Source organism: Grampus griseus (genome assembly GCF_964374135.1).
Source record: "Grampus griseus genome assembly, chromosome: 11".
In the NCBI taxonomy this organism is placed as follows: Eukaryota; Metazoa; Chordata; class Mammalia; order Artiodactyla; family Delphinidae; genus Grampus; species Grampus griseus.
In genome coordinates, this window is record NC_139005.1 from 91,290,449 (window position 1) to 91,317,121 (window position 26,673).

Genomic DNA, 26,673 nt, shown 5'->3' on the forward strand with positions numbered 1-26,673 from the left:
ACTCGTGGCACCCCTGCTCCCCACGCAGCCCACCCCCCGCCCCATGCCTGAGGTCCGGCCCTGCCCCTCCTCTGGGCACCTGGATGTTCTGCTGCATCTTCCTCTTCTCAGCCTGCAGGTGCTGGCAGCGGTCTTCCTCCTCCTCCACCCTGGCCTCCAGGTCATGGCAGATCTCTTCGAGCTCCTGCTTCTTGGCGGTCAGGCGGGCCCGGAGCTCCTCGGCCTCAGCACACAGTTCCGTTTCTGCCTGGAGCTGCTCCTGCAGCTGCAACTTCTCAGCCATGAGCTGCGAGAACACGTGGGAAATGTGAGCGCTTACGGCCGCCTCGGGCCACTTGTACCCACAGGAGAACTGGTCTCCAGTGCAGGCTCCTGCAGGGAGAACCCTGCTGATGAGAGCAGCTCCCATCTGAGGACGCTTAAGCTGCCCCGCATGTTTAAACATCACGTCCACCGTCCCTCACCACCGCTCCGTGAGCTGTACGTCAAGATCCCGAGGAAACAGGCTCAGACAGGGGCTGGGCCTTGAACCCAACACTCATGAGCTTCCCATCCCATGGGGTAGCCTTCCTACATCACGAAACCCCGAACAGGGTCTGCAGAGAAATTAACCAGGCATGCCTCGCCTACTGGTTGCCAGCAGGTGGCAGCACTGCCTGGGCAGAGCCTGCAGACACCCACCTGGGACTGGAGGGTCTCCATCTCTGAGAGCCTGCTCTCAGCGGCCAGCTGCTTCTCCCGCACCTTCACCAGCTCCTCCTCCTTGGCCATCATCTCCTCCTCCTGCCGGCTCACCTGCAGCAGCGGCTTGACCTAGGAGAGGAGATTGAGGAGGAAACGTGCTCAGGGGAAGATGCCTGTCCAGGCTGAGAGCCGTGGCGCCTTCCCCTCACCTGTGGAAGCGCAAGCTCATGAGAGTGAGGGGCAGGTAGGACGCAGGGCAGAGGAGGTGCAAATGGGTACAATCTTTCTGGAAATCAATTTGGTACTGCGTGCCATAGGCCTCTGACCCACTAACTACGTTTCGGGGAAACTACCCCTATGTGTACGTGAAGATGTTCAGGACAGCGTTGTTTATAACAGTGAAAATTTCAGAGAGATAAACATCCACTGCTGGAAAAATAGTCAGATAAATTATGAAACAGCTCTAGGGAACAGTATGCTGACTTTTAAAAAATGATGCTCACAAAGGAATTTTAGATGCAAAATGCAAAGTACATGACTGTTTATACAAGTCAAAGCTCAGCTACGTAAGAACGTGTGTGGTTTACACAGCAGAGATTTACTGGGAGTGAAAAAAAAATTTTTTAAAAGCAGACTAAACATGGAAACATCTATTCAATATTGACGTTGGCACAAGGATGAAGGGATTATAGGTGAATTTTTATTTTCTTGTTTACCCTTGTGGTTAGTCTAACTTTTCGCAATTACCACAGATTACTTATCATAAACAAAAGCAGCCTGAACAACTTTACTAATGAACGAATTTTTTGTAAAGGCTAGGGAGGACCCATCCAGCGGGCGCAGATTCTGACCTGCCCGTGGTTTCTGGGTGGGCAGCTCTGTCTCCACGTGGAGCCGTGGTGGGCGGGCTGGGCCCTGACATCCCAGGAGCCGCCCTAGCCCAGCCCGATAGCACCGTGGCCGTCCACGCCGGACACGTGCCCCGGCTCACACCCCTCTAGACCCCATGGGCAGGATCATCCAGGGCTCCTGTGCTGAGCACAGGGACGCAAAGACAAAGTACCAGCCCCAGGGCCTGAGCCCTGCAGGAGGCCAGCGTGAGGCCTGCCCGTCCCCCGTGTCACGCGGAGGCCCTTCCAGACCCACCTTGGTGAAGAGCCGCCACCACTGCCAGTTGCGCAGCTTGAGGTAGGCGGCACAGTTCCTCTGCAGGACTTTCATGGCCGTCAGCTGCTGCTGCCTCTTGGCGAAGGCCCTGTGGGGCGAGGGTCACAGTCAGCCCTCCAGGTGGGGGACGGCACACCTCCCTCCCGACAGTCCTGACCTCACTTGTGGAGGCTTTTCCGGAGGGACCGACCCCTGCCGGGGGCACCACGAAACAGACGTGGCGGGAAGGAGGTCGGCTTCGGGTACAATCCTGTGGGTGACCTCACAGAGGGTGCCTGGGGCCGAGGTCACCACAGATCCGAGTCAAGTGTGAGCCCTGGTCATCAAGTCCGTCTATCGACCGCAGCTCCCCACCCTGGTACCACCCACGATCTTGTGGCTTTGGTTTAGAGGGAGAACGTCCGCAGCTGATGACCTACACAGGTCCATTTGTCCAAACTCCACAAACTCATGCTGCGTTCCCCAGCGCTCAGATCTCAGGCTGGAACAGATACCCCTGAGCACAGACACGGAGGGCTCAGGGGACAGATGTGCAGCTGCCCCATCCACCTTCCCGCAGCAAGTCAGCCCCTGACCCCCACAGGAGCTGCTCGGCTGGCCTCCTCCTCTGGGAGCACGGCGTCCTCTGGGGACAGCCAGCTCTGGGTGTCATCCTTACGTGAGGGACACAGGAAGGAATAGTGGTGGTAGGAGCTTTCGTGACGAGCAAATCCAAGCGCAGTCACCCCTCCCACCAGCTCACTTTAAACCTCAGGCAGAAATCCAGGAAGTAGGGGGGCAGGGAAGGCCACGGGGGCCTCCCGGGGCGACACCTGACTGGCACTAGGGCGCCCAGGCCACCGCTTCCTCAGTGTCCTCTGCTACAGGAGAGCTGGGAGGGCCCGAGCGCGGAGCAGGCTGGGTGGGGTGGGCGTCCCAGGACTCACTTTCTGGCCAGGTAGCCCCTGCAGCAGGCCTGGAAGCCGATGATGACGTCCGTGATCTTCAGGTCCCGTTCCTCCTCCAGGTGAGCCAGCACGCCGGCCCGGAAGAAGACCTTGCTCTGGCCGATGCGGTACAGGTTGCTGTCGAGCTCCAGGGCTTTGATCTAGACGGAGGCGAGTTGGCCACTTACCCCTTGCCACCCCTGCGGAGCCCTGGAGCAAGGCCAAGGACGGGGGAGGGGCCTGGAGCCTGGGTCAGGCCTGCTCTGTGGGCAGCCTTCTCCAGGTGCAGGGAAAGTGCGGCCGGGGGCACGCTGGGGAGCAGGCAGGTGGGGGCCGGCATGGGGCAGGTAACGAGTCAGACTTGCAGAGAAGCACAGAATCTCGGCCCTGAAGGGAGCCTGGAGGTCTCCTCTTCCTTCCCTGTGCCGCCCCGCACACTGCAGTCACGCTCTACAAATGCCCAGTCAAGTCTCCCTCCAAGCAGAGGTGGCCAAGCATCATTGTTTGGTCCAAGCCCAGCAGAGACTCCAGCTCAGGCCAGGATCAAATACTCACTAGATGACCCTAGGCCTTGACCTCCGTGAGCCCATATTTCCTCAGCTGTATAATGGGAATAACGGTTTCTTTAATTAAAAGAACAGTTAACAGACAAAGCAAATAAGAGCACCTCCTTTCTAGGCGAGCCGTGGGAGTCAAACAAGAGAACGCACAGCAAGCACCTAGCACAGGGTCAAGCGTGTGACCAGTGCCGAACGGGCTTCAGCCGTCACTACCATTACCGGGCTGTTCTGGTACAGGAACCAGGCTCTTTTACTAAGCCCACGGGCAAGGGTCTGTCTGTCCAACTGTCTGCCTGGGAGAGAAGAGATTTAGAACAAGCTCCAAGAGGCAGAGCCTTGAATAGGGTAAGTGGGATCGGGGGGCCTTGGTGTCCACGAACGACCCGGCAGAGGCCCTGTGAAGAGGGAAGCCCAGGGCAGGTGGAGCCACTGAGGGCATCCCCCGGCCACGCGCCCCACCTCCCTCCCGGCATGAAGAGCCCAAGCTGCCCATCTTCCCTGCAGGGCTGGACGGAGGGGACCTGCTTATGCCAGAAGTGGGGACACCCCTCACTGGCCAGCAGCTAACTCAGCCTCCGGAGAAACAGCGGCCCAGACACGAGCTGGAGGCACACCCTTCTTCCTTCACGCCTCCTCTCTGCCAGGTGACAAGCATCGGAGAGCAGGGAGCTGTGTCTTCTCCCTCCTTTTCTAGCCCCCATCTCCCTGTCCCTTAATGTGCTGCTTTGCACAGAGCAGGTGTTGAATTTTTCTTCCCTCTTCTCTTTCCTCCCCCACCCCCAAGCCCGGCCTATCCTCGGCTGACTCTTTGGAAAGGACGCGAAGTAAAGCAAGCAGGAGGTGGCGGCTACTGACTCTGGACACGTCAGGCCCAGCGGGACGCCTGCCTGCAAAGCAGAAAAACGACTGAGTGGGTACAGCCTCAGCGCGGCCACTGGGTCACCACAGGGCCTTCATTCGCTATGCAGAATCCAGTGCCCACTGCCCGTCAGGCACTGGTTCAGAGCTGGGGGAAAGAGCGGAAAGGTCCAGAAACTCAGACACCGGCAGCTTTGGGCTGGTCGTGGCGCCCTGGTGGCAAGCTGCCCCGCCGACCACACCGCATGTGAAGACCGGAGGAGACGTGCGCAAGAAAGAACCAGAACGTGCCCAAAAGGAAGAGGCCGTCTCACACCACAGCCTTGCCACGCCGCGGCTCTGGCCTCCTCCCTCCCACCTGGCTCCCACACGCTGTCCTGACCCCACCAAGGGCTAAGGGGGCTGCCGCTCAGGGCACCTGGCAGAGTCAGAACCGGCTTGTTGGAGGAACAAGAGAGCACGGTGCCAATGGATGCAAAGGACCCTGTCCAGTCACAGGGGCGCTGGCCACACGGATGCCCAGCAGGCCACGGGTCACCCAACACAGGAGGCGGGGCCAGCAGCTCGACTCACCATGAGCACACACGCCTGCTTCCCATCCATGAAGCCCTTAGGAATGGAATTTGGTGTCAGGATCTCGTATCTGAGGAAGAGAAGAGAAGGACAGCCAGGTCAGGTTAGCCCTCGCTTGGATTCCACGTGGCCTGGAACATACGTGAGAGATTAGGGTCGTCCCTGTGGTGTAGCAGATGTAGAATTCTTTCCACAGAGTCTCCTAAGGAAAGGGGATATTTGGTGAACCCCGCCCTGCTCTTTCCTTAGGCCAAATGGCACGAGGAAGGCCTGGTGCTTTCCAGAAAGCGAATGGAAACTCATGTCGGGCTGTTTCATTCACTCAAGGGTGAGTTTTGCAGTGGGCTTACTAACTGCTAATCACCCAGCATCCGCATCTGTAACCCCAGAAGGCCACGCCCACCTCTTCACTGAGACGCTGCAGGGAACCACCAATCAACGGGGTGGTCCAAGAAATTAAACCCAGGGCTGCATCAAGACGGCAACTGGCGCTAAACACAGTCATTAAGCAAAGAAGTCGGTGTCACTACTGTCCCCCTCTGCACACATAGCAGACTTCCATTTCCATCAAGTTCCTTTAATACCCAAGGCTCCAGCTGATCCTCCTTTAATTTCTTTCCAGAGCTCCTCTAACTGTAGCAAACAGCGCCAGGCTCCCAAAGTGACTAGGAGTGAAAGCCAATGAGATAACTTTTGTTTCAGAAACAAAACAGAGAAATCCCTCCTCCCGCAGACGGTGGCACAGAGAACCGTGTGAGGAGCCGGCCGGAACTCAACTCCATGTGGACGAGGAAACGGCTCCCCTACCGGAGGCCCCTGCTGGGATGCAGCCGGCCCAGGGCCCTGCTCACCTCTGCCGGAACTCCTGGAAGACCACGCGGTTGGGGAAGCCCTGGCGGCAGATTCGGATGCCCTCGAGAACCCCGTTGCAGCGCAGCTGGTCCAGCACCAGATGGGGGTCCAGCTTGCCAGCCTAGGGAGGAAAATACACGCACCTGCTCTTACTTCTGCACCCAGGAACTGATGGAGAGAGGGGCAGCCCCCTCTGCATGAAACAGGGCAAAAGCCCCCAAGGGAGTTGGGAGTCGCTGCCGCCCACAGGTTTTGACAGCCCAGTTAATTACGTGATCCAGGTCCGGGAGAGGCAGAAACACAGGCTACGAAGGCAGCTTAGCCCCTAAGGGTGCCTGAGCCACCCCGCCGGGGAACTTAACCGAGGCCACTGTGTGCGGCGGGGGACAGAGCTTCTGCACAGGGAGACAGACAAGAGTGGAGTGGCCCGCATGTGTGCCCGCCCACACCTTCTTCTCGTGGTTGGGGATGATGCAGCGGACGAAGTTGGGGTTGGTGTTCCTCAGTGTGGCCATGAGCTTGACCAGCTGCTCCTTGTACAGCTGTCCCACCGTGCGAAACATGCCCTTGCGTGTCTTGAAGGCCCCTGGCAGCGCCGTCTCCGACATGCCAGCCACCTGGTCCAGGCCGATGATGCGGTCCACTGCAGAGAGCACGCAGAAGCACTTGAGTACCCGGCGGTCCAGGTGAGGGCGGAGGGGTGGGAAAGACAGACAGACAATCTGGACAGAAAGAGAGGAGACTACGGAACAGCAGACTGTTTCTACTTGGAGTCTACACAGCAGGCTAAAGTCATCTCCAAATGTTGAGCGAAGGTGGCCTTGTGAGCAAGGAGCAGAAAGCAGGAAGCACTCTTTGGAAAGGGTGCAGAGCCACTGAGGGGAGCAGCGCACCTGTGAAGGCTAACTCCACATCCACGGCGCTCATCTCAGCCACCCTGGAAAGCTCCTAACCCAGAGACACAACAGAGCTAACACTGGGAGATTAGGATTGACGTTTATACACTACCATGTGTAAAACAGATAGCTAGTGGGAACCTGGAAGCACAGGAAGTTCAGCTCAGTGCTCTGTGACGACCTAGATGGGGGGGATGTGTGTGTGTTGAGGGTGGAGGATGGGGGTGGGAGGGAGGACATATAGGTGTACATATAGCTAATTCACTTCATTGTACAGCAGAAACTAACACAACATTGTAAAGCAATTATACTCCAAAACAAAACAAAACAAAACAGAATCCCCTTTCACACTAGCTGCGATTCAGATAAGTTGATAGGAGCTGTGTAGCCTTTTGGTGAGTGTTGTGATGGCTGGTAAATAACAACTCTTTGCTATGAGAATAACTGTAAAAAGAAAACAGACCTAATAACGCATTTTGGAGCGGCGAGCCAAGCTCGTCCACTTGCCTGGCTCCGAGGAGGTATTCAACTTGACTTACAGGAACCCTGTAGTCCTCGGATCCCAGATGAAATGAAAAACTCAGCACCCTGAATTCACGTTGACCTTTACCCGAGAGCACTGGGCTAGGAGTCAGAAGGCAGGAGCTCTAAAGCGACTCTGCCGTCGCCTGCAGGACTCTGGACGAGCCCCTCTCTGTCTGCAGCGGCCCCACGCAGGGCTCTCTACATCAGGGACCTAGCGCAGCAGGAATGGTGTCGGAGCAGAGAGTTCCAGACAACCACTTCTGCCAGTGACGACCCCTTCTCCCTCTCGTCTCCCCTGGTCTCCAAGCTCAGGGGTCTTTATCATCTAAGCCCACCCTCCAAGGAAGAAGCCCTCATCACCATGGCTCCCACCCAGAACAATGAAATGAACTGCTTCCTCCCAGGAGGAAACAAAACAACGAACAAACCCAACCTAAGTGGCCGGCAATTTGAGGCCAGTCTTAAGCAAGAGCCAATGTTAAATTTGAAAGCTTCCATTGCTGGCTACAAAAGTTAAGAATTCTGTGACAAAGTCGGTTTCCTATTCCTCTGCGGCCAGATCTCTTATTTTTTTGAAGGCAACACAAAGGACTGTTGCTCAAGAGGGAAGCTGGGAGTGAGGATGGACCCGATGAACCCTCTCAATTAAAACGGGAGGCATCTGGACCTCATGCAGCCACCGCAGGGCCCCTCTGGCCACCAAAGGTGTCCTGGGAGTGGGTGGCTTGTGACGGCCACTCAGGTTGCCCAGCGTGAGGTCAAACACGCCCCGTAACAACTCGCCGTTTCATGTAAGTGTGCCCTGCCCCCGGAAGGCCTGGCCCGGGAGGAGCAGGTGACTGCTGCGTACACACACAGGTGCACGCACGCACAGACACACGAACGTGTAACAGCAGTGCGCACAGCACCTCGTGCTGAGACACGGCATCCATGCAATCAATGAGACACCGCCTTCACGGGCGGGAGTTCTGAAGGGGATATAGATTGTAAAATGATTTTTTTTCCTTTTAAGATCTAACAAGAAGTGTCAATATCAAAACACGGCCCTGATGTGCCTGGTTTTCCACTGGAGGCCTGGAGGCGATGGGGAGGGGGAAGGGCCCTCCCCACAAGCCCGGGGCCGAGACCAGGGAAGGGGCACAGTCAGGCAGCAGCAGCCACGGCAGAGAACGCTGAGCAGAAGCTCTCGTCACGCAGCCCTGGGTGCACCACACACGGACGGACGCCGCACCGGGCAGCCAGTCACCTGGTTCTAGGAGGAGGAGGGTAGGAAAGCGCTGATAGAAATGGGCTCTCTGGGTGCTCTGCGTCTCTGCAACAGAGAGGTTAAAGCAACACCCAGGCAGAAGGGAGGAGAGACCAGCAGAGACAAGGAAAAGAACGACTTCCGGAGCTACCAGCTACCGGGGAGAGGCAGGGAGGCAGTAAGGAGTGGGACGGGAACCTGGGCGCCGGGCCATCACGCGACCCCCCCCACCCCCCGCGCTAGAAAGGGCTTGTCTGTGGCCGCGGAGCCCAGGGAAGCCTCTGCCCAAGAGCAAGTGGCTGCGCAGCATGTTCAAGGATGCTCGGGGCTCAAGGACAGGGTGACCGTAAGGGTCGGAGGATCCCAGGCTCCCGGGTGCTAAGCGGTCCACGTCCTGGGCTCGGCCCGCTGCCGTGGAGGGAAGAGGCCCAGCCGGGGGCACCGGGAGGCGGGGTGAGGGCCAAGGGCGTACCATCCTTCCACAGCTCTGAGACGAACTTGTCGGAGGACTGGTGCAGCAGCGTGGCGATGTTGTCGTTCAGCGGGTCCATATTCTTCATCAGCCACTCGTCAGCTTTGTAATCCACCTGCAAGACGGGACCCCAGGTTACGGGCTGCTTGGGGGACTTCGGCGCACGCAGCCTCTCCGATGACCAGCCGACCCCACAGGCGGAAACATTAAAAACTGTGAACCCCCGGCCCGGCATTTGCATCCCCAAGAAGGAAATGATGAGTGGCCAGGGCGGAGCCTCCATGAGATGTTCTCTGCGGAATCACGCAGAAAGCAAAAAATTTAAGCCACGCGAACCCCAAGCAAATGGTTATAGTTACACCACGGAATGTTCTGTTTTTAATTTTTTTAAGGTAACGTGAACATAAAGAAAAAATCCTGAAAGGACATTAACCAAAATGTGGTAATATTTCTTTTTAGTAACAGGCAAGTAAGTTTTACTTTTTCTTTGTCATTTCAGGATACCCAGGTTTTCCTGGATATGTGTTATTCTTATCTTTTTTTCTGTTTTAATTAATTTATTTTAGTTTTGGCTGAGTTGGGTCTTTGTTGCTGTGCGCGGGCTTTCTCTAGTTGCGGCGCACCAGCTTCTCATTGCGGTGGCTTCTCTTGTTGCGGGGCACGGGCTCTAGGCACGCGGGCTTCAGTAGTTGCAGCACGTGGGCTCAGTAGTTGTGGCTCCCGGGCTCAGTAGTTGTGGCGCACGGGCTTAGCTGCTCTGCAGCATGTGGGATATTCCCAGATCAGGGCTCGAACCCGTGTTCCCTGCATTGGCAGGCAGATTCTTAACCACTGTGCCACCAGGGAAGCCCCCTATTCTTATCTTTTTTGAAATATGTCCTTAATAACAAGAGTGGTACAACATTATGTATTCTAACAATACAAACAGAGCGGGAAGCTGCTGCAACTCCCGCCCTAAACCACATAGCAGTAACCGCCGCTCTCAGCCGGTGGTCCCCTCCTGGCCCCTCTCGACAGGTTTCCGCACACGTACTGCTATTGATGACAAGGTACAGGATGGTGGCTTCTTTCTCCCTAGGGGCAGAGTTACCTCCTGGGAGACGACAAACCCTGGAGCTGAGTGTCTCGGCCATCTGTCCCCCGGGCACAGGCAGCATCCTTGTCCTTTTAGCTGCTGTGGTGCAGCGCAGGCGAGGATGCACACGGTCAGTCTCACCGTTCAGGCCCCTCGGGGGCTTTTGGGTGTTCCCAGTTTCCGCATCACAGACAACAGTGCAACAAAAGCCCTGCTACATTTCTAACAGGGGTGGAAGCGGAAATGGGGCTTTAGGTGCCATTACCTTAGGTAACGAGAAAACAGAGGTTTTTTAAACAGGGAGTTTGTGGGAATTCCCTGGTGGTCCACTGGTTAGGACTCGGCACTTTCGCTGCTGTGGGCCCGGGTTCGATCCCTGGTTGGTGAATTTAGATCCTGCAAGCCGCACGGCACAGCCCCCCAAAATAAATAAATCTCATCACACACCCGAGTGTAACCAATAGTTAGATACTCCATGCAAGCAACACAGTTTGCTGAGAAAACCCAGCTTTAGTCTAAGCACGGACCTCTGCAGACTCGGGACATCCCTGTTCAGTTAGGTTCAAGCCCCAGGAACAAGCCAGCTGGTGTGAAGGCAGCTCTGCCACTTACTGGCCGGTGGCCTTGGCAATAACAAAGCCATCATCTACGGGTGTGTCTCACCCAGAGGACTGTGCCACCCCCATGTGGCAGATGTTCTGGGATGTCTGGAGACATTTCTGGTTTGGCAAGTAGGGAGGGTGCTGCTGACCTCTGGTGGGGAGAAGCCAGAGACACTGACAAACATCCTATAACACACAGGACGGGCCCCGACCACAGACTGACCCGGCCCCCGAGTGGGCAGTGTGGAGGCTGAGAGGCCCTGCCCCAGAGCACCGACCGCCGACTCTGGGCTCACAAGCTCCTTTAATCCCTGTTACCCAGTTCAGTGGTGGTCACCCCCACTTTCCATGTGACTCAACCAAGGCTCAGAGAAGTGAGGGAACCAGCCCAAAGTCACACAGGGGCAGAGCTCTAACACAGACTCCACGGCCTGCGTCTTTAGCACAAATCTCATTTCCGCGCCTGGAAAATGCACCTAATGATAACACACAACAGGACACCAGCCTGAGCACCTCACAGGATTGCTGCAAGCTTCTAACAAAACGGAACACGTGATGGTGCTTGGCGAGGTGGGGGAGTCCCGTGAATGCTGAAGGCACCAGGCACATTATCGGACGAGTCACGGGACAAGGATACTGCGCCCCGCCCCACACCTCGGGGCTCCCGGTCTTAGAATTGCCTCTAAGTCTCCTACGCAGGTCCGGCCGACACCTTCCTGTGCATGTGCGCCTCACCTTGCCAGCGTAGTGGATGATGCAGAAATCCGCTTTGTCCTTCAGCTGCTTGGGCTTCTGGAACTTGGGGTGGGTGCCCTGCTCCTGCACCACCTTCTCCACGAAACTCTTGTCCGTGGCTTTGGGGAACCAGCACTCCTCGTCCAGCAGGGCCAGGATGCCTGGGGGGCCTGCCTGGAGGAAGCACAGCGTCGCACGGGTGAGCTCGACCTGGAAACCCACCCATTCCTGCCCTCGTAAGAAGCCCAAGCCCAGAATCTCTCCAGAAGGTAGGCAGTGCTTCCCCGCAGGGAGGGAAAAAAAAACAGAAGAAGAAGAAGAAGAGGAAGAAGAAGCAGCAGCACTGCCGAAAGCACTCAATTTAAGAGCTCTAGCTCAAAAGAAACTGCTGGGGTCTAGGCTACAGCTGCATCAGAAGGGCTCTCCAATGAGTGCACTGGAAATCCCTTGGCGGGCTTGATGGGCCAAGCAGACCCCCGGCCCACGTCCAGAGGCTGCCCCCAGCAGATGCCCCGTTCCCCGAGTCCCTCCGCATCCCCTCCCCCGCCCTCCATATCCACACAGCTACATGGTGACAGGTGACACTTAGGACAAGCCCCCCGAGGAGGAGGAAGCACCCCAGAGCCCCAAAAGCCTTCCGTACACTGAGTTTATAAAACAAGAGAGCAGACTCGGACATCGTGGGGACTGGCTGACAGGCCTGGGAGCCACATGGGTTCTTGTTTGTTAGAAGATGCAACAGATGAAAAAAAAACTCATCGCAAAAGCAAATCGTTTCATGTCAGAATTCTGGGTAGTTCCAGCCCCAGAAGGGCAGAGCGGAGAGGGCGGGGGTGAAGCCCCCCCAGGTGTGGCTCTTACTGGCTTCTCGATGAGGTCGATGCAGGGCTGCAGGTCGAGGCCGAAGTCGATGAAGTTCCACTCGATGCCCTCGCGCTGGTACTCCTCCTGCTCCAGGATGAACATCGTGTGGTTGAAGAGCTGCTGCAGCTTCTCGTTGGTGTAGTTGATGCACAGCTGCTCGAAGGAGTTCAGCTGCAAGAGGGAGACAGGGTCACGGACGTGCCACCCTCCCGCTACACGGCCTGCAAGTCCCTTGGCAAGAACCTCCTGGGGCCCACGGACCTCGCCAGCAGCCTGTAAAGTCCCTTATCTCAGGATAAAGTTTTTAAACGCATAAAATAGATTCTAAAAGAAAGAAGTTATGCTGAAATGTAATTATCAAAATATTGTGACAGGAATACACGGTGCTCCTTCATTAAAAGGCACGAGCCACGGGCTTAACAACTTCCAGAATTTTGAAGGAGACGAACGTAACTGATACTATATCTCTTCAATGACTGCTGTGACGTGAAAACGTCTGATTTCTAGTGGTGACACATCCAACCACTGTTAATGCAACTGAGGTCTGCACACTCTGTTCAAGCCACAATTCAAAACACTGCATCATTTCAATGAAAAGTTAGTAAAAATAAAGAGGTGATTTTTTTTCCCCACCCACGTTCATGGTTCCTCTGAAATCTGCCATGGACCCCAGGATAAGAACCTCTGCTGATCTACTTTATCAGTTTTTCCTACCTGATGTCTTTATGGGCAGGGACCATATCTTGTCACAACGCTCATAATATTTGAGAATACATAAACAATGAATCAACAGAAAGCCCCTGTCCATGAGGCCTCCTGGAACCCCATCCAGAAGGTATCATTCTTGCCAGCTTTTCTGGTTGGCAAAGGGCATCTTTTCTTTTTTTTTTTTAAGTTTTGAATTTTATTTTATTTATTTTTTTATACAGCAGGTTCTTATTAGTTATCCACTTTATACATATTAGTGTATATATGTCAATCCCAATCTCCCAATTCACCCCACCGGGCATCTTGTTTAAGCTAAAAATACACCCAACCGGCGTCTTGTGTCTCCACACAAGCAAGGAGGTGGCCAGCTCGCTTTGCTGTGGGGCTATGGGAGAAAGGACCCCAGTCCCAGGAGAAGGCAGCCCAGAGGCTCAGGAGGCGGGAGGGGGCAAAAGGGAGAAGCTCACATCGAAGATCTCGAAGCCGGCGATGTCCAGGATCCCGATGAACGAGGCGCCCTGCCTCTTGGTCTTGTCCAGAGCCTTGTTGATGCGCAGGACCAGCCAGCGGAACATGCGCTCGTAGGTGGCCTTGGCCAAGGCCTCAATGGCAAAGTCAGCCTGGTGCAGGGGACACCCGGGGGGGCGGGGAGTCAGATACAGGAAGCCTTCAAGTCCTCATTCCCTCTGCCCCAGTAATGTCCCCTGTGGACCGCCCCCCCCACCAAGAGAAACAGCCCTAAGGATGGAAAAAAAGCTTCATGCACAAACACGTTCACTGTGGTGTTGTCTACAATGAAGGAAGCTGCAGTAACCTAAATATCCAACAATACAGGCAGAGTGAACTTAGACATCTGCAAAGACCTTTTTAAAATAAATGGAGATGAACTGAAGTATCTACAGAAGAAATGACAAGATGTCCGAGATTTGCTTCAAGTTACACAGTTAGGGGTGCAGGGCGACCAGATGAACCAGGAACCAAGCTTGGCCTTGAGTCAGTGACTCCTGAAGACGCCTGTGTGATGGGCACATGGGCTCCCTGCGCTATTCTCCACTTTACTGTGCAAATGTTCAAGAAGTTCCGTAATGAAAAGCCAAGGTGACAACTACGTTTAAAAAGGAAAAAAAGGGGGCTTCCCTGGTGGCACAGTGCTTACGAATCCGCCTGCCAATGCAGGGGACACGGGTTTGAGCCCTGGTCCGGGAAGATCCTATACACCACGGAGCAACTAAGCCTGTGCGCCACAACTACTGAGCCTGTGCTCTACGGCCCGTGAGCCACAACTACTGAAGCCCGCGTAGCTAGAGCCAGTGCTCTGCAACAAGAGAAGCCACCGCAATGAGAAGCCCGCGCGTGAAACGAAGAGTAGCCCCCGCTCGCCGCATCTAGAGAAAGGCCGCGCACAGCAATGAAGACCCAATGCAGCCAAAAAATAAATAAATAAGTAAATTTAAAAAAAAAAGAGTAGTTTAAAAAAGAAGAAAGAAGGAAAAGGCCTTGCAGGAAGGAAAAAGCTGCCCAGTAAGCATCACTGGGTAGGACTGGGGCAATTTTTTTCCATCTCTAGACTTCTTTGATTTTTCTGAATCTTAAGTGTTCATGTAGTATTTTCATAATGAAAAAATTAAGCTTCTTTAATTATCAGGGAAATGGACAGTTGGTCATGATCATGCCCGCTGCCTTCTGAAAACAGCTTTGGAGGGAGGGCTTTGCCCAGAACCAGCTGTCAGCCGCCAGCGGGAGGCCCAGTGGGCGGCACCCTTTGGAAAAAGAACTCAGCAACGTGAATTCAAAGAAATTTTGAGAGACGGGAGGAGCAGCGGCCTAAAACCACCCAGCGCCAGGGCCGTGAGAGAAACTAGAAACCACCCACAGAGGCCCTGCGGGCAGGGACTCGGGTCCTGGGCGGCGGGCACGTGCGAGCAGCACAGACCCCTGCCCGGCTCTCGCCACGTGCAGCAGGACAGCACGTGGGGGACAGACAGCCCTGAGGCCTGGGCTCCAAGAATGGCGGGTGCCGCCGCCCTGGCACCAGGATGAGTTGTGCTACAGGAACGCTCTGGGCTTGCCTCGCTTTATCCTGGAACAGGATACCCCTGCATCCTCGCCCATCCATCAGCTCAACATCGACTCCAGGGAACAGGCACATGGCAGCCCAGAGTTCCCACCGAGGGCGGCGCTTCCTAGGCGGGGGCCTTGGCCATGTTCCTGGACCCTGGGCCCAGCTTCCTTGTGCTCTCAGTGGGGGTAACACCACCTGCTCTCCGAGGTGCTGTGAGGACCCAGTGAGGAACCCAGGTGACAGTACCGAACACCGAGGATGCTGCAGCGCAGGCCTCAACCTGGCCACTGCAGCGGCCCTTGCAAAGGAGGCGGCCCGACCCCAGCCAGAGGGCTTACCTGCTCCTTCGTCTGAGCCTTCTGGACGTAATCCCGTCCCACCTTGATGCGAGGGGTGAGGATTCCTCTGGTGAAATCGGTCACGTTGATACCCAACAGGTGGGACACTTTTTGGGCAGCTGATGATTTTCAAAGGGTAAGGAGGGAACGGGTAAAAGGCTTGAATTAAACCCAAGAGAATGGGTCCCTCTGCTCACCCTGGGAAAGTTGTGGTTACTGGGCGATCGTTACCGGACAACCAGCCCGGGCCCCGGCCCTTCCCCCACGGCACACGGAACAGCCAGCTCTCCCCTCGGACAGGCCGGCAGCACGGGTCCTAACCGGGGGCCTGGCGTCCGTACCTCCGCACACCCCTGGCCATGTCCTGAGTGTGAAAGAGGGTCCTACCCACAAACAGGACTGACTTGAGGCAGCGCTGCCCCAGACACAGGGGACGGAACAGGGCAATCCACACGCGCGTGGGTCAAATTTTTTCAAGAGCCCCTAAGAAGCTAAGGGTAACGTAAGCCCCTAAGAAGCGCATGTGAAGGCTAACATAAGCGAGTCAGCTGCAACGACCCAAGGGACTAGCAGTGACCGAGGAGCTGGGGTGACGACACTGCTTCACGTCCTCGCGAGTTCACGTGCAAGGCAAGTGACAGCAGAAATGACTGTTTTACAGAGACAACCGGTCTGGTCTCAGAACAAATGAGGGGAAATGCTGGGCCATAGGATCATGGCTTTTCGAACTCATTCTGATGCTTACTCTGTGAAGCAGCAGCAGGGTCGTGTTCATGTGTGTTTCACAAAAAGTACAGAGTGACGGGCAGCCACAAACACACACGCAACAGAAAAGACAGGAGTGTGTGCAATTTCTCCAAGACTCTTTCTCCTAAGCCAGTGCAAGCCCAGGCACCTGCCCCTCTACCTCAGGTGAGGGGCCCATGCGGTCACCTGTGTTGTCGGGCATGGATGCCTGGTCGGTGTTACGCTCCTTCTTGAAGACGATGTTGCCGAGCTGGAGGACCCCTGAGATGACCCGCAGCAAGCCTTCAGGTGCAATCGAAGGCAGGTCAGAACCAGGCGGGGGGTGGAATAAGCCCCTGAGTGGGGTGTCTCCCCCCAGAGGCCCTCAGGCAAGACGAGCCACGTGGGGGGCGCCAGGCCTCGGCCTAAAGCATGTCTCCAGGGCCTCTGGCTGACCTCAGCTTAGATACAAGCTCTGTTAACATTCCCAACATCTCCAAGTCCGGACCAAGGATGCGCCTCTACCCAGGGGCACGTGGTCTATTTTTATAAAGTTTTATTGGGACACAGCCACGCCCATCCATTCACATGCTATCTGTGGAGCTAAGGTGACTGACCCTAACGCTAGAGAATGGAAGTCTCCCAATCTTCCTAAAATAAAGCCTTCAGGCCCTCCTCACCCTCCCTCTAGAGAAACGAGAAGACACAGGCAAGCCGCACACTGTGTTCACTCTGAGCTCCGCCAGCGCGGAGACCCCAGCCAAGCCCCTTCCACGCTCGCCCTGGACAAAGCAGGACTAGCCCACTTTTAGCAAATGGCAAGAGCACGAGTGGTGGACCCAGACCCTGGGCACTTAGTAGCCTGTCCTCTGTTCCCCTATGTCCCCAGGCAATACGACCGGGAAGAAATAATCCTGAGCCTCCAATCTGAGGGACCGTCTACCACACACTCAGGGCCCTCCTCCCGGCCGTCACAGACTCCCTAAGGGCCGGCGCCAGCAGGAAGTGCTCCCCAGGCTGCCCCGGGAGGAGCGGCCCTCACCCATCTGCTCCTCCTCTGGGATGCCCATAATCCGCATGGCCTCCATGGTCTCCTGGAACATGTCCTTGTCCTGCTGCCCGGGGATGGTGACGTGCCCGTTGGACAGGAAGCGGTATTTGCTGTACGGCTCCAGCAGGAGATCAGCTGTGGGGGGCAGAGGGCAAGGTTTCGTGAAGGTCAGGAGGTGCTGGAACCAGAGGCTCCAGTCAACACCGTGACCACAAAGGTGTGGGAGACCGGGGAGCGTCCTGAAATACCCCAGAAACCGCGGAGTGGCTGGAAAGGCCGACTCTCCCCAGCGTGTGAGAGGGGCACGCACGTAGACCCCCCCCGCCTGAGAGCACTGGGGCCCCGAGGTCCGCAGCTGCACAGGGACCTGCCAGGCGTTCCTCTGGCGTGGTCGGAAACAGGCCAAGCCGTCAGCCGGCCCAGGGACGGAAGTCACGCCCCTCTCTGGCCCACCCAAAGGCCGAGATTTCATTTCCTAACTGCAGTGTGTGGCCCGACAGCAGGGGGAGCCCCCGTGTCAGGCTGTGGGCCCACCACTCACTCTTGAGATGCTCCCCAGCCCCAGACAGCAGGTAGTAGAAGATGTGGAAGGTCCGCTCTTCCTTGGCTTGGCGGATGGCACGAGATTTCTCCAGGAGGTCTTTGCAAACATTAAGGAATCGTGCTCGCTGGAGAGGGGGCAGCCAGCCCTCCACATGCCCCCAGCCCTGTCCAAAGCCACGGAACTTCACCAGCAGAAAGTGGCAAAACAAGACAAAGGCCAACTACCTTGGCCCTACCCTCCACGGGTGTAGCCTGTGCGGCAGCAGCCCTCACACTTGGGAGCCTTATCTGTTTAAAGGGCCCCCTCCTCACAAGAGAACAGAGCTCAGAACACTCTCACCAGCACAGGCTCTAACACCAGGGAGAGACAAAGTAGCGTCCACCCAGTTCCACTCTCTGGGACCCACACTGGATGATCTTCCGTGGTTCCATCCCATTCTAAGCTGAACTTTTTCCCGCCCGTAAAGAGAAACCTGAGCTCTGAGCTGAGTTCTCAGTGAGCTTAATCCCGGTCCTCTTCCGGGCGGCACAGACAAGGTGTCATAACAGGCCCGGAGAGGGGAAACTGCTGGAATCAGGAAGCAGCTTCTTCTCCATCAAGGTCACATCTCTCCCCCCCAGACCCAGAACACTTGTTACAATTAACCACAAGGATACAAGTCTCAATGTTGGCTCCCACAATGTAGCCATTGACATCAAAGTTGATGCGAATGAACTTGCCCTAAGGAAAGACGGATGAAGAGATCAGAGGCCCCATCCTCCAGTCCCACCTCCAGTGGTACAGTCTGGAGGCAGAAAGCCAAGAGACTGAGCCTGTGTCCCCGGCCAGGGGCCCCGCACCCCAACGGCATGGGTGCTCGGGACTCAGAAGGGCCACACGGCTAAGCCTGAGCCGGACCCAGCTCCAGCGGTGCCCGAGTTCCGCCACAGAGGGGAAGAGGGGAGGAGGGAAGAAGTCATCTGGAGGTGTTCCTCCTGCCTGGTCTGGCCCTGCGTTCTAACCGGCTGCCGGTTACAGCAGGACAAGCAGGGCACCGGCAGGGACTCCCCACCGCCTCGCTGGCTTTACCACCTGAGCCGAGCAGGCTCCTTATACAGGTGCATGATCCAGCCTACTGCACGCGACAGGCCGGGAAGCGCCAAGTCCGACCCTCCTCCGCGTCTGGGGCGCGAGCAGCCGGTGGGGAAGGCGCCCGTGAGCGCCAGCACTCACAAATCTAGAGGAGTTGTCGTTCTTGACGGTCTTGGCGTTCCCGAAGGCCTCCAGGATGGGGTTGGCCTGCAGCAGCTGTCGCTCCAGCTCACCCTGGAAAGGAACCCAGAGGGGCAGTGTGGGCCAGGCAGCGGCGTGGGCTGGCAGACCTGCCCCGCCAGGTGGAGGGGAGGTGGCAGAGCTGTGTCCACACATCCGACCTGCCAGGGACTGGGGCTTCCGGATGGGCTCTGGCCACGCCGGTCTTGGCAGTCCCCGTGTCACTCCAGAGTGACCTTCCCGCCAGGCATCTGGAAACCCTGCTTGGTTTGAACTTACTTCCCTGGGCTAACCGACCAGGGATCGAAAAGGAAAGCAGGCGGCTCACCCAGCTAGCTCTGGGGACCTGGCCCAGTGGCCTGGATCAACCCTGGAGGATGCGTCGCGAAGTAGCACGTGAGCCAAAAAGAGACACGAAGGCGCCATTCCTTCCCCTGGACAGTTTCCTTCCCAGGTAGGCTGGCCTCCCTCTGTCCTCCTTGCCTCTAGGCCCCACCTGACAGACCGCAAAAAAATTTTTTTTTCCCACAGGACAAGGAGGGAGGGAACCAGATCCACAGAAGACACCAGCTCGTCTCGTCCGTGTCCGAATAAACTCTGCATTCCCCTTGCCGGTCCCCTGTCCTCCACTCCCCCCGCCCCGAAACCTGCTCCCAGCAGCTCAGGCATCTGAGCATGGGATCAACAAGGCCCACGTTGCGCTCTGAATCACTTGTCGAGAACACCAGTAAACCCGACTTGGGGTCTCATGACACCTGGTGGTTGACAACATGCCCCCTTATTTATGCCTTCTTAACCCTGGATTCTCACGATACTTAGGGTAGGAAAGACAGAATAGCCCCATTTCAGAGAAGAGAAGACAGAGGTTGAGGGAGGGGGAATGATTTGCCCAAGGTCATCCAGCCATCAACCAGCAAAGTAGGTCATCGAATTCAAGGTTTCTACCTCACACCTGTCAGTCACTGCCCTGTCTCCCCTGCATCCCCGGCCCCACCTGGGGGCTCTACCCTGTCAGGTGGGCAGGCCTTTCATCCTGCCAGCAGGCCAGGTAATAACTAACACTGCCTGAGGAAAATACGGCTCTTGTTCACCTGCATAGCCGGGCACCCTCTAGGGAGAGAGGACACCACGCAAGGGCCAGGTGGGGTTTTATATTTATCAGCGGGGCTGGAGTCAAGCCAGGACTTTCCGGAAATAAAGGCTGCCTGTAATTTGTGACGAAGGGCAGAACGGGTAGTAGCCGGGGCTCCCGGGAGAGCCGTGAACTACAGCCTCCCAGGCACACCTGCCACAGACGAGACCTGTCGGCAGAGCACCCAGGATGCTCTGGGGTCGGGCCGAGCCCACCAGAGACCAGAAGGGGCCCCGGCAGACGCTCCTCTTCCCACAGCCAGCCCCGGTCAGGGCTCCTCCCAGGGCTGGGGAGTCTTGTTTTCGGACCGCACAGATTAAGTGGAGGAGGGTCAGTGGAGCCACAGGCGGGCTCTACGGGAGTGCTTGGCACCAGCGGTCATAGGACACTGGGCCTCCATCCCCCGGGCTCAGGCGGGCCTGGGAAGGCGGCCAAGGCAGCCCATGGAGCCAGATTTGGATGCGCTCTGCTCACCCACCCGCTACAACATCCTCTCAAAGCACAGGCCAGGCTGCCAGGCTGGCCGAGCCACTCCCGTTCCCGCAGTCAGATGGGAGCTTGGCCCCTACCGGAGCCTGCCGCCAGCCTGGACGCAAAGCTAAGGCCTCTGTCGGGGACACGGGCTGCTACCGTGGAACGTGGGACCACCAGGCCAACCCAGGAGCGACCACCTCGGATTCCCAAGCCGAGCTCTCTGCTGACAATGGTGGCAGCTAACCTATGGGTTTCTCTTCATTGAGAACAGAAGAGACCTTTATTTTTCAATGAAATCCACATACTGTGAAATTACAAGGTAGGCAGTGCGTACTCACGAGGTTTGGAATTACCCACCCGGTTCCTGAAGGGCTTCACTGGGTGGAGTTTCTGCCCGGGGCTCTAACTAGCACACAGAAAACAGAGCGAGGAAGAGGAAGAGCGTGAAAGGCCACTGTTCAGCCTCTGGAAGCCCACCTGGAGAGTCCCTTCACCAAGCTCTGCTTTGCCAACCTGCTGTCTGGCCAAAGCCCGGTCCCCCACAAGGTAAGGTGTGGGGTGTCCCGACGGGCGGTCTTGGGATGAGCACCTGGGTCACGGAGGGGAGCGCACGCCCCCAAAGTATGCTGCGACAGGCCCAGAACACAAGGGCGCAGACCAAGTTCAAGAGTGCCTCGTGGCCCAGCTGTGTGTGGGCAATCCCTTCACAGCTTCAGGCAAGGAAATCAACCACACTGGTCAATGGCCTTCACAACTGAGGACCTGAGCAGTCACGGGAAGCCAGGGGCAGCCTATTCGATCGCTCGAGTTGAACTTGGAGCCGGAGACAGGGTGCCCGCCACAAAAAGTGACCTGAGAAAGGGGACGTGACAAGTGTGCCCCTGCATGTCACAGCCCTCACCTGCCGTCCTGAGTGCTGGGGGCCTGCCTTCCCCCCTGCAGCTGGAGCAGCCCATGACGGAAGGCGCGTGGAGCCCTGTTCTCTAACTGTGGTACCGCCTCCCATCCCGCAGGGCAGGGACTCCAAGGCCACCCTCCAGAAATCCAGGCACATACTAGGCATTCAATGAATAGTTGGGCAATGGATTTTACTGCAAATCCAGAGATGGAAAACCACAGCTAGAGAACTCCTAACCTCACAGCCCTGTTTTAAAAATAGGTCCCCTAACAAGAATGGAAAATGGGGGAGGGAGGTGGGTAGAGAGAGGGAGCAAAAGAAAACTGGATTCGTTTCAAAATATAACTCTTGGAGAAAGACTCAGAATGCCTTGCGAAGTTGGACACATGAAAAGTTACTTTTGGTTCGATTCCAGAAGACTGTGCTCTAGGACATTCTGCAGGACACACCCCAGATCCACATGCAAAGAGACACACACCACTACTTACTCATACAGGCTGCGCACGGCGCCCCAGGAAGCGGGGGGCACCCAGACGGCACAGTTCCCCCTGATGGCTTGAGGGGACACCACTGGCACTTAGATTTCACGGGGAAGTTTAAGAGTGTGTGCTTGAGAGAAAGAGAGCACCACACGGGCATGCTTCCGACTGACCACACCTCACTCTGGGGAAGCCTTGTGCGCGGCCTTCCCAGCACTGCTTCGGGCTGGCACTGTGGTGGCAGGCGGGAGCCACCCATCTCCATCTGGTCCAGAACACTGAGCGTGTGAGGGTCCAGGAGGGCAGATGACCACTCCGCTGTGCCTCGGTCAGGGTTCTGCACGGGGCCTTCCATGCCGTGTGCCCGTGGGAACTCTGGGCCTGACTGGAGCATCTGAGAACAGCTAGGTGGTGAGGCCTGTCCCCATTCTGCAGGAGCTGTCATTTCAGAGTGCACGCGAGGTCACCGTGTGTCACAACCCAGCCCCTCCTCCCAAGACAGTCAGTGAGCCGAGCCTACAAGAAGAGGTCTAGACGCAGAGAGTGACAATGGTGTGGGGTGAAAAGCTGCTTAGAAAAAAAAATCGTAATTCAAGGGCACACGATGGACAGAACACGCATTCCTGGTGTAGAACGTGCAGTAAACGTGCAGCTCACCTAGCGAGGACACTGCTGGGTTCGACCACAATCCACCAAGAGGGAGAGGGGAAAAAAAGGGAAGTGAGATGTCTTTCCAGCTGCCCGTTCTCTCTTCGCTGGGGGCTGTCCACCCAGAGACACTTCAACAGCAGGCAACAGAAGCAGGGGTTCCAGTGCAGGCCTGCCCGAGATCCTGCACGTCTCCATCAACTTGAGAGCCAAGTTTCGGAACCTCTCTTCCGACCTCAGAGGTGGGGGCCACGCAGCATTAGCTGCGAACCTCGGGCGGTCTCCGGTTTCCATAGCGACTCAAAGTTAGCAGGTCAAGGGAGAAACGGGCGGGCTACCACCAGACCCACTCCCAGCCTCAGTGAAAGCAGGCCTGGCCTCTGCTTCAGCCCCGCAAATACTCTCATTTTGAGCCAAACCACGAATCCTTGAGTTCTCTTCCTCGGGGAGGAAGGCCTGCACTCACCTGGTCCTTCTTGCTCTTGTGGGAAGATGCCACGTGAGCCAGGTACTGAATGACTTTCTTGGTGTTCTCCGTCTTGCCAGCTCCAGACTCGCCCCTGCCGGGACAGCCAAGGAAGTTCTCAGGGGAGAGGTGGCCAAACCCTCGGCGTCTGCCCCTTTCCCACTACGAGCTCTACTGTCTCCCATTCTGTGGGGTGCCAGTGAGGGACCCAACAGCCAGGAGCAGGAAAGGGGACGGGCAAACAAATGGTAAGCTCTGAAATCCTCACTCGGGCCATTTCCCATGGCCCTCCGCAGCCCTGACCAGAGTAAACATCTGTCCGCTGCCTGCCCTGGTCACTTAGCAGCCTTTGCTTCCAAATGTCTTAGGAGTCAGTTTTAGGCGGCTGTCGACTCAGGGGTCAAAGGCATGTATACATGTCCCCTCGAAACTTCACTCGAAGGAATGTTTCGTGCCGTTAACCTCCTTGGCTACGGGTTTATTTATCAGCTCCTCGTTAGGTTCAGAGGACGGAGGTGAGAAGCCCAGATAAAGAAAGCCGCGGTTCGGCACCAGAGTGAATGTGTCCTGGGGGCCCAAGCAGCTCCCAGCCCTGTCTTGTTGAGAAGATGCTTGCTTTTCCTCTCCGCACTGCCACCCTCATCCGCACCGCCTCCTCTGAGGAAGGAGATTAGATCTCTGGCCGTGAAATCAAGCCCATCCACGCTGCAGGACTACTAAGGAGCCACGTGAAGCCTGGCCCTTGGGCAAGCGGCAGGGCTTGAACTGGGCAGGGGCCTCATCGACCTAGGTTTTGGTAGGGGCCTTCAAGAGTGAGAGCAGATCAGGGTGACGCAGGACCTGCCACCCGGACAGAAACACTTACGTGCACAAAATGGACTGGTCCTCTCGGTCTGAAACAAAAGAGACATCAGGTTAACCTCCAGCAGACATGAAAAGCCTCCCGCTCCGACTTCTGAAGAGCCGCCCATCGCCCTGCCCACTTCCCAGGAGCGTGAGGCCTGGGACGCTGGCCCTCCATGCCACCGTCACAGGGAGGAGGGACATTCCTGGGTGGCAGCGACATGGGGCAGCTGCTCCCTCCTCCGGGAGCTCAAACTGCCCGCCCTGGCCGCCCACCTGGCCCCGTGACACTGAAAGAGTTCTGTTGCTCCCCCGAGAAAGCCAACCTCTGGAGAGCTCCCTGGAAGTCCACTTTCCTGCCCCGCGTGTTTCTAACTGGAGGTTGACGCTGTTAGAAACGAGGGCCATGGCAGGTGTTTTAAACACTGTCCCCATCTGGGTAAGAGGCACAGGTAAGACGTGGGCTGAGCGGTGAGGTCAAGGCTGGCTTTGCCGTGGGACAGGCCTGGGCTAAGATGCTGTCTCGGCACGGCCTTCCTGGAGCCCTGGGGGATGATGGTATGCGTGGAAGTCACACACGTGAAAGCACCAGTGTGGGGTCTGGCACGGGGAAAACTCTCAGGAATGGGAGTTTGGAGGCAGCTCGGAAAGAACGGCGGCTCATCAGAATCAGCTTCTGACCAGTTGCTGTGAGCCCTGTGGTCTCCAGGCCCGGGGGTCAGGAACTTTCAGCAACTCTCCCAGCTCTGTGAACCGGTCAGCAAGTATGGATATAAACAGTGCACTCCCCTGGAAGGCAGGAGGAACGGTGATGCCAGGCTTTGAAAGAGAAGTTTCGCAGAAACGCTTTAAGATATTAGGGCTGACCTGGCTCAGGACCGAGTGTGCAATTTTAAGCGACAGCTGAAAATATAAACTCATTTTATCCCATCGCCTGGGAGACCCCCACCTCCTGGAGGTCAAATCAGCCTGAACCCAGGACCAGGCTACTGACCAACACTGGGCTGCAGCGAGGTCAGTAATTCCCGAGTCTCGGTTTCCTTATCCATAAAGTAAACATGCTACTAACTCTCTGGCAGGATTAGTTTGAAAAACAGAAAGAACATGAAAAGGACCCAGCCCGGAGCCCTGTAGACAGAGTGAACCCCACAGGCGGCTGCTGTCTGTCCACTTCCCCATCATGAAGTCGCTGTGACGGGTGGCGACGGCTTGGTCAGGGCAGCGGGAGAACTAGTTGAGAACTAGCAAGGGTTCTGGTAGCTGTCAGTGGTGTCAGTGCTGGATAGACACCGATGTCGGTGATCTGGAAGGACACCCACACCGGCTCAACTGCCCAGCCAGGAACCTGCAGGGCGTCGGGAGGGTGACTCAGGGCTGCCTGTGTGTATGGCCTCGGGAGACGGACTTAGCTGTTCGGCACCAGTAGAGACACTGTGCAGCGAGGCCACCAGCCTCTCCGTGAGGGAAGCCTCCAGCGCACTGATCCCAGCAGCCTGCACGGGTGGGCATTTATGACCACCTCTTCTCCTGTCTCGGGAGGGAGAGAGGAAGTCTGGCCAGGGAGAAGTAAAAAGAAACCGCTCATCCAACACAAGCTGCAGCTGCCCCCGCCCTCCCTCCAGCCCCTGGAAATATCAACAGTGGGGGGCGGGGTGCGGAGGGAACCCGGCCACTCACACAGACACAGCCCACACCCTGCCCCGCACCGGGCAAGGGCTCAGAGCAGACCCAGAGGGTGACCTTGCTGCACCCTCTGGACTTTCCCACAGGACCAGGTCCTGCGAGGCTGCACAGCAGGGCAGAGTCTCATAGACCCGGCAGGGTCCCGATAAGGCAGCAGGGAAGGCGGGTGGTGGGGCGGGGGGTGGGGAGGCACGGCGGGAGCGGTGCTAAAGGCTGGGGAAGCCGTGGCAGCTTCCAGCACCCACCCCACCTTGATGAGTCTGGAACCAAAACAGCTACGACGGGGCTGCACCTCCCCCACTGCATGTCGGCAGAGGCCCAGCGGCAGGCAGAGGCCCAGCAGCGGGCGTGTTCCGTCCCCGCTGGGAGAGTGGCAAGAATGTACCTGTACGGGCCGGGCGGGTGGCAGGCGGCTGCCACTACCATAAAAGGAAACGTTCCCATCCCTCCCAGAAAGAACTGTTTTCCCAGGGCTGCCCAGGCCTGGTCCCCGGGATGGCTGGAATTCCTCTGATTGTGTGAGAAGGAGTCGGATGCTGAACTGCTGAACAACAGGAAGCAGAGCCCCCAAACACACACATGTGGGTGCACACACACAGACCCACGTGCGCACATGCAGGGACGTGGACACGCGTGCACACAGTGCATGTACACGGATGCAGGCATGCTTAGGAGCATGTACAGACACGTGTGTATGCACACAGGCACATGTACACACACACACGCCTGTGGGTGCACACACAGGTGCACGGCATACAGAGACGCACACACACAGACACGCACATACACACAGGCCTGCACACGCTGCAAATCCCAATTTCAGACCCGAACTCCTCATGTAACCTCCATCCACCCCACCGTCTCCAGCTCTCCCTCCCCTCTGACCTTCCACCTCCAATTCCTGAAGCCAAGTGACCACTGTCAACACAGCGTGAAAGGAAACCCTCCAATCCTTGCATGTTACACTTTAAAGAAGCCTTAATTTGCTTTGCCAGAACATTCATTTGGGCAAATGCTTTCACAGAGGAAAAGTGATGGGAGGCCTTTCTGATTTCCTCAACTCTGCCCCCGAATCCACCTGCCCACCACGAATGACACCGTGGCCCCCAGCGTCGCTCTTCGCAGTTTTTACAGTGGGTTTGGGTCTGTAATCTCTTAGGAGGTAGGTGAGGCAGGCGCTGTCCCTGGTCTGCCCAAGCCTGTGTCACCAAACTTCTGCTCGGTTCCTGAGCTCAGAAGCATCTTTTCTGGGTAGGGGGTGGAGGGAATTCTCAGCAGCCAGCCGGCTCTCCGCCTGGCTCAGTTCACTCTGCCAGAGCCCCGGTGCATTCCGGC

General features: G+C 56.8%; 1 protein-coding gene across 1 annotated transcript in view; it reads right to left on the reverse strand.

Annotated features, from left to right (window-relative positions):
- The window catches only part of MYH9 (myosin heavy chain 9), a 93,208-nt gene that overhangs the window by 17,920 nt on the left and 48,615 nt on the right, over nt 1–26,673 (reverse strand). The window contains exons 4-22 of the mRNA XM_082666068.1: nt 23,678–23,705; nt 22,813–22,906; nt 18,677–18,769; nt 18,121–18,184; nt 17,462–17,560; nt 16,912–17,055; nt 16,077–16,172; nt 15,144–15,262; nt 13,211–13,363; nt 12,033–12,206; nt 11,172–11,345; nt 8,760–8,874; nt 6,070–6,263; nt 5,620–5,741; nt 4,769–4,838; nt 2,778–2,938; nt 1,831–1,939; nt 682–813; nt 80–286 (exon numbers count right to left, since the gene is read on the reverse strand). Of these exons, the coding sequence (XP_082522194.1) occupies nt 80–286; nt 682–813; nt 1,831–1,939; nt 2,778–2,938; nt 4,769–4,838; nt 5,620–5,741; nt 6,070–6,263; nt 8,760–8,874; nt 11,172–11,345; nt 12,033–12,206; nt 13,211–13,363; nt 15,144–15,262; nt 16,077–16,172; nt 16,912–17,055; nt 17,462–17,560; nt 18,121–18,184; nt 18,677–18,769; nt 22,813–22,906; nt 23,678–23,705 (2,348 nt within the window). The remainder of the gene's footprint in view (nt 1–79; nt 287–681; nt 814–1,830; nt 1,940–2,777; nt 2,939–4,768; nt 4,839–5,619; nt 5,742–6,069; nt 6,264–8,759; nt 8,875–11,171; nt 11,346–12,032; nt 12,207–13,210; nt 13,364–15,143; nt 15,263–16,076; nt 16,173–16,911; nt 17,056–17,461; nt 17,561–18,120; nt 18,185–18,676; nt 18,770–22,812; nt 22,907–23,677; nt 23,706–26,673) is intronic.